Here is a 7585-nt window from a genome sequence, read left to right on the forward strand (position 1 = left end):
TGTTCTCCTCTCTTGAAAAGCGAAGAGAGAAGGGAAATGGGATGAGGCTATTCCATGCAGCAGCTGAGTGTTCGGATGATCATGGCTTTTGCCAAGTCTCCATTGGTTCTGAACCCGAGGAGAGAGAATTCACCCAGAATTCATATGCCTTGACAAGAACTAGGGTTTTAGCTATGGTAGAAAATGTGTTTTGGCATTTCCCCCTCTGACTGTATTTCTCTCCCCCTCCGTGTTCGCCTTTTATTAAAAACAGGCAGAGGAAAGAAAACACCAAACAAAAGCAGAAAGAAGGGCAGAAAAGGGAAACTCTACGGTCGTGTGGAGCCAAACTATCGCAACCCAGATCGCTCAGCTGTCCCTACCTGACTTCCCACCTGTGTAGGAGGAGCCAGCCATTGTACCTATGATGAGCTCCTCTTCCTTCAGTGGCCAGTAGCCACATGTGACTGTTTTCAATATATAAATACTATTTTGTAAGCAGCAAAATCTACAAATTCAAACCTGCAGAGTTCAAGCAATAGCACAGTGATAAATAACCGCAGAGCTGAAAATTCCTGTGGGTGAAAGCAATGGAGCAGAGTGGATGAGAGACATTCGTGAAAGCGTGGAGCCAGGTCACACTTCCTAACCTCTCAGGAGAGTACAACCATGGGTCACAGTGTGTCAGTGTCAAGTTTTTGCTTGCTTTCAGAGAAACAGAAATGAAAAGGAAAGCACACTTTGGCAGGAAATAAAGCTTTAATTGCAAAGGAGAGGAAAGACAGGAGCACACACATGCTTTCTGTGGCTGGGGAATGTGCACTACTGACTCAATGTCCAGATTGGCCCAGTGGCAAGGATGAGAGGCAGCTTGCAAGGACTGCCTGCGGGCCTGGAATCCAGTGGTTTATTTTCTCTCCCTGGTTTCTTAGCTCTGCAGTCATTAGGCTGAGTGATTTTTCCACCCTCACGAAAAGATTGTCTCTCTCTCTATTGGCCCCAAGTCATGTGAGTCTCTGCCTTTCAAACATTAGTAGTGAAAGATAATATCAAAGTTATCCCGGTTTGAATCTTAATACATGGGAAAAACTAAGTGCCAGATGGTCAAGCATATATTTTTTAGCATAAAAGCTACCAATTGCACTAAGACGGCCTGCAGTGGCCTCACTAAGGTTGCCACGAGGCTCCCCTAAGCACCAAGCAGCTCTGTGTCATCCAACATTGATATCACCCTACCTTCAGCACAACACCCACATGTTGAAGCAGGAGCAGATGTGCTCTCAAAGTATGTAGAGCTCTTAGTCCATAATCTGCTGGCTCCAAGGCAGAGAAGCATGGGATACTGGTGCCACAACAGAGAAACCTTTCATGGTGAGAGAAAGGTAGCCAAGCAACAAGGATCTACCCCTAGACTTTCTATTGCTTATAATTTACCCAGGCTACTTAGGGCATGTAGCACTCATGCCCTTAATCTTCATGCCTTTGATCCTAGCATTGCAGTATGACTCAATCTCAGAGTCATGTATTCTAGATCCAGCTCTGCAAAGCTCCACTTATGGCTGCACAAGGCTTTGGGGGAACATCTAGACACAATCCATGAAAGAATTGGTCCAATAGGAAGTATTCCTCCATTGCTGAAAGCAGATCTACTTAGTTTTCTTCTACTGACTGTAGGATTCCCATTTCTCTTATTTCATTTCTGCTATTTTGAATGTGTGTTTCTTACAAGCCTCCTCCTACTTAGCTAGATCTGTATCAATTTTAGTGATCTTTTGAAATGAAAAGCATTTCTAGTCAACTCATTTCCCAAACTGTCATTTACTATCTTGCTTGTTGTCTTTAGTTATTTTTCTTGTTGCTGAGACAAAATGCCAACCAGCCAAAGGGAAAGGAGGGAGGGTTGATTGTAACCCACAGTCTTCAGAGGTTTCAATGCATAGTTGGCAGCTCCAAGGCAGGGTGGCATGAAAGAGGAGAAATAGTTCAAGGTGGGTGCAGGGCAGCAAGGCAACCAGCACTGAGGCAACCAACAATTTTAGAGAGCAGCCATCTTTCTGGTCCTCACATTTCATCCAGACTACATGCCCTTAGGGCAGGAAGCAGACACAATTAGGGCAGGTCTTTCCACTATCCACACCCATACTAATGCCAAGCCAATCAAGGCAGTAACCTAGTGATGACACACCCTTAATCTCAGCATCACAAACAGCATTCCTGCATCACACACTCTATGTCCAGCCACCTCTGAAAAGACACACCTATGATTAGGTGTGGGGCTTTGGAGGAAGATCTAGATAGAAATCAAAACATCACCTCAGCGTCCCCAAATAACACCATGCTTAGGGGCAAAAATATATAGATATCTTATTAAAGATGGAAATAAGACAAGGGCATTCACTGCCATTATTATTTAACATTTCACTGAAAGTTCTGGCTAATGCAAGTTGATTGCAAAGGCAGAGCTAGAAAACTTGGAGAGACTGGGGGGTAAAACTCTCACTATTTCAATGATATGATAGTACTCACAGAAACTAAATTTGCCCAGTTAGTAAGGCAATGAAGTACAATAGTAATATGCAGAAAATGACCATTTCCTGTATCAATCATCTACCATGGATAATACAGCCTCTCAGGTTATCAAGTTGCAGGCCACCCCTGAAAGACAGGCTGGTGATGTTGAACTGGATCCTGATGCAAATGAGTGCACCTTTTCCTGACTTCAAACATCTCTCACAGACAGCCTCATATCCAGCTCTCATTCTACCACCTAATCCTCTGCCCCTTCTTTCAAAGTGTGAAGAACAGGAGCCCTGCCTGGGAGTTGGGCTTGGCTGTAATCCCAGCACATTGGAGGCTGAGGCAGAAGGATCACTGTGAGATGGAGGGCAGCCTGGAGAACATAGGGAGACAAGCAGATAAATGATAAATAAATAAATCAGAAAGAAGAAGCTCAGAAGTAGCAAAACAGGACCTTTAAATATATGGAAAACATGGGTGGTGTGATACTTCACTGATTCTGCCAATGTGAGTGTGACACACCCAACTCACTGGGATCAACATAGGGTGGCAAGACCCTCCCTAGACCCTCCCTAGGGTGGATTGTTGCCTGAATGATATAAATGGGAAATGAAGGAAGAAGGGTGTCTTCTGTGTCTTCTGAAGAGCTCCAGGTTTCACTTGCACCTGGATGTCTCTCGTGCCTCTCAGCACAGACCCTTCTATCTCCTGTACAGTCTCTGACCCGGATTCACAAAGAACAAAACACTGATCTCCAGGCCTTCAAGGAGACCCTTGGTTTTCTGCTGTGAGACAAGCCTTTTGTGCTCTCCCTCAGGTGATTCTGCAGACAGCCATTGTAAGTCAATCTTGTAAATTCTTGCGTATTAGATACCTTTCATTGAAATTGTTTCTCTTGTAAGCACGGGCTCATGCACGCAGGCCTGCTTCAGGTAGGGTGCTTTGGCTTATAAGAAACCTAATCCATGAAGTTTACTTAGCACGGTAAATGAGTTATTGAGCCCTTGTATGTGCAGCATTTTTTTTTTTTTTGCTTATTTAATCTACCTGGGATTTCCAATAGCAAACAATACAGAAACCTATCAGATATCCCTGTGATTATTAAGATAGAGGGTGAGCTACAGGTTCGGAATGGTATCACCAAGGACCTCTCTCTGAGACTCTTATGTCCTCCACAGCAATTTTCTTCCCTTGTGTTGATCAAGCTTGCTTTTTCCTTAGCTGCATTTCTCCTTTTGCTGCTCTCCTTCCCTGTGTGGTGACACACCTGCATCAGGGAGGGTGAGGGGGTAAGGCAGGGATTCTTCTTGAAGGCTAGCTGTGAAGGCTCGGCATGCAGAAAAGGGACTCAATTCCCCCTTACCCTGACTTGGGTTGCTGCCTGTACCCTGTGTGTCCTCAACAAAATGTAACAGTATCCAATGAAGAGCCTGCGGTGGGGAATCTACCTCATCTCGCCAGGGTTGCACTCATGTTGCAGTCAAGTTGGAGGTTTGATAGCCCTGGAGGAGAGTCAAACAATTTTTCCCATTCAGATTGAATGCAGGAGGAAACAGAGGGGAACAGGGGTAGTGATGGACCACAACTGTCCAAGTCACAACTTCCTAAGACCAGACTAGGGATGAAAAAGAGAGACACTCACTTTCTCCATCTCACATCCTCAGCAAGGTTCATAACCCTTCATACTCCAAGGTCCCTGTGGAGAACAATATGCTTCTGTAGGCTAAGATGGAGCTGGAATAAATGAGTTTAGGGAGACCCAGATCACACAGGCCTCGGAAAAATTTCAGTGGGCTCCATTTCTCTGAAGCACACTCTAGCTACCCAGGGCCTAGCCTTGGAGAATCTTCATCAATGGGCAGGTGTTTCTAGAGAACTTGTTTTACTGAGTCAGTGAAGGTGGCACATTCCTCTGATCCCAGCATTCTTGGACGCATAGGCATTAGGAGTGCAAGTTCTGGACCAGCCTGGCAATCTAGGGAGTTATTGAGACCCTATCTCAAACATTTTAAAAATGTTATTGTTCTTTCTGGTGCCATGAATCACACTCAGAACCTTGTGTTTTCTAGGCTGGTGTAGTGGCACTGAGGTACACCTCTTGCCCTTAAATAGAAAAAATAACCCAGGGTGAAGGCTCATGGTTCAATCCCCTGTATCACCAAAAACAAAAACAAAATGCACTGTCATGTAACATCATCCAAAGATTTATTGTTTTTTTTAAGTCTTTGAGACAGGGCCTTGCTGTGTAGTTCAGCCTTGCCTCCAACTTCAAGTTACCAAGCTGCCTCAGCCTCCTGAGTGCTTGCATCATAGGTGTGCAACACCACAGGCAGCAGAAAGGAAACTGTAAAGGATATTTTTCTTCCCAGGGGATGCCACGTTTCTTAGAAGCTTCTGAATTACTCAAAAGTCTTGGTGAATCAATTTCTAAATACTTTTTTTAAATTTCCAAATTAGGATCTCTGACTCCTGACAGCAATGCCATCCTTCCTGTTTCCAAGCTGCTGCCTGGACTGAAAATTCTACCAATTGGTGCAAGAGGAACAGAAATCTTTGCACGTGACTTTGGGAACATTGTTTAGCTTTCAAATTGGTGCTGCTAAGGCTCTCATATACACCACCTCCAGGAGAAATGTCCTCTGGCCCAGTAGCCGAGAGCTGGTGCTCCACAGAGATGCAAGTAATGAAACTGTCCTTCTCCTGGACCATCAGTAACTTTCGCTTTTGCCAAGGGCAGATGGGTGAATCCATTGGCAGTTCAACCTTTTCATCTGGAGTTGATGATGAAAGGAAATGGTGTTTACAAGTAAACCCAACAGGGCTGGATGAAGAAAGCAAAGATTACCTGTCCCTTTACCTGATACTGGTGAGGTGTCCAGTGAGTGTAGCTTGGGCAAGATTCAAATTTTCCATTCTGAATGCCAAGGGAGACAAGATTCGAAGTGTGAAGTGCCCAGCAACTTTGAGATTCTTGCAAGGCACTGGCTGGGGATTCAGAAAATTCATCCGTAGAGATGTTCTTTTGGATGAGGCCAGAGGGCTTCTCCCTGAGGACAAGCTTAGCCTCTTGTGTGAGATGGGTGTTGTACAAGGTTGTGTCCACACTTCTGGCCGGAAAACCAGGAATGCAGTGAAGGTTCCTGAGTGCCACTTGGCAGAGGATCTAGGAGGGCTGTGGGAGAGTTCCCGGTTCACAGACTGCTGCTTGTTTGTGGCTGGCCAGGAATTCCAGGCTCACAAAGCCATCTTGGCGGCTTGTTCTCCAGTTTTTAGTGTCATGTTTGAACATGAAATGCAAGAGAACATAAAGAATCGAGTGGAAATCAACGATGTGGAGCCTGAGGTCTTTAAGGAAATGTTGGGTTTTATTTACACCGGGAAGGCGCCAAACCTTCACAGAATGGCGCAGGATCTGCTGGCAGCTGCTGACAAGTATGCCCTGGAACGAGCGCCTGAAGGTCATGTGTGAGGAAGCCCTCTGCAGCCAGCTCTCCGTGGAGAACGCCGTGGAAATCTTCACCCTGGCTGATCTCCACAGCGCGCATCAGCTGAAAACTCAGGCATTGGATTTCATCAACTACCATGTTTCCGACGTCCTGGAGACCTCCGGGTGGCAGTCCCTGGTGGTGGCCTGCCCTCATTTGGTGGCTGAAGCCTATGGCTCTCTGGCTAGGGTGCCATGCCCTTTGCTGGGGCCCCCTTGCAAGCGCCTCAAGAAGACCTAAGACCCAGGCTGTTGTAAGACTCCATTTATTTTCCCGGAGCAATAGCCACTGAACAGCAGGAAGACAGGCCAATCTGTGCAGATTTCACTCTGCTGTGAGGAAAGACTGCTTAGTGACCCTGTAGTGATATATGGGGTCCCCCCCCTGCCCTGAAAGGTTATAACAAGGACACTGGTCCATTAGAATTTAGGAGTAGAGTAACTTCTGCAATATCCAGAAAATGGAACTTATATGCAAAGAGCATCTGGAGTTTGTAATATCATCCACCCTGATTGTTGCTGTATTGAACCCCAAGGGAGACAACCAACTGATGGGGTGGGGCTGCTCCCAGAAAGAGGGACCACATCCTCAGCCCCGTGAACTCAGAACCGCTGGCTTTCCCCAGTGTCATGCAGCTCACCCCCCAACATTGGAGTGCCATTTTATTTCTCCCACTGTTTTCTATCAATAAAATTGTTTCTTGCTTTGTCCTCTTGTCTGACTTCTTCTTTTGACCCTGGGGAGAGAAAGAGAGGGCTGGGAAAATGAGGGCTGGGCCAGTGACTCCCTGCCTGCACCAGGGACATAACATCCCAGAGTTTAAACCAGCACTAAATAATTTTTGGGCCTGAGAAATAGAAGTTCCAATCCTTGGCTGTTGCACCAAAGGAAAATCCTGTGCGGTATCTCTCTCCCTGCTTTGCTGTGGCCCAGTCTGACAATGGTCCAGCACAGCACATTCCAGTGGCACTGTCAGAAACCGCCTGCCTCTGACAGAGCCAACCCATCCCCAGGTGCCTGGAGAAAAGTTAAGGGGAGCAAAAGAAAAAAGATGTCCATTTTTCAGAAAAGGGGAACAAAAAGATGAAAGAATTTAGCAGAACAACTTGGTCTGTTCCAGGGGTATGGATGTTGTTAGAAACATATGTTGGTACTGCCCACTGGGCTAAAACTTCTGTATTTGTGAAAACACATCTACAGTGTATAGTGTCCTAAGCCCTGCCTCACTGTTAACACTTAATGCTTCCAAGAAGTGTTCCTGAGAACACACTGTTTTTCTCTCATGAAAAGTGAGTCATGCAAGGAACAGGAAAGAAGGCTATTCCATCTAGAAGATGAGTGTTGTGACAGTTCCAACTTTTGCAAAATCTGTATTAGTGTTGAAAACTAGGAAAACTAATTCATCCAGAATTCATATGTCTCGACAAGAACTATGATTTTCAGATATTGTGGGAAATGTTTTTTTTTTATATTTTTCCCTCTCTGATTTTATTTGTCTCACCTTCCATCCTACCCTTCGTTAAAAATATAGAAAAGGGCAAACACAAAACAAAAGCAAAAAGAGGGTTGGAAAAGGGAATCTATATTATTATGTGGACCCCAAA

General features: G+C 45.4%; 1 protein-coding gene across 1 annotated transcript; it reads left to right on the forward strand.

Moving 5' to 3' along the window:
• Positions 1–5078: 5078 nt before the first annotated feature.
• LOC104854400 (speckle-type POZ protein-like) lies at positions 5079–6251 on the forward strand (the record flags this gene model as incomplete). Its single annotated transcript, XM_033760665.1, is given in 2 exon segments — positions 5079–5938; positions 5940–6251. Coding segments are annotated over 2 exon segments (1142 nt in total), but the record flags the coding sequence as incomplete, so codon positions are not given.
• Between the last annotated feature and the right edge of the window lie 1334 nt (positions 6252–7585).

This window comes from Fukomys damarensis, unplaced genomic scaffold, assembly GCF_012274545.1.
Source record: "Fukomys damarensis isolate Sample0158 unplaced genomic scaffold, DMR_v1.0_HiC HiC_scaffold_52813, whole genome shotgun sequence".
NCBI lineage: Eukaryota > Metazoa > Chordata > Mammalia > Rodentia > Bathyergidae > Fukomys > Fukomys damarensis.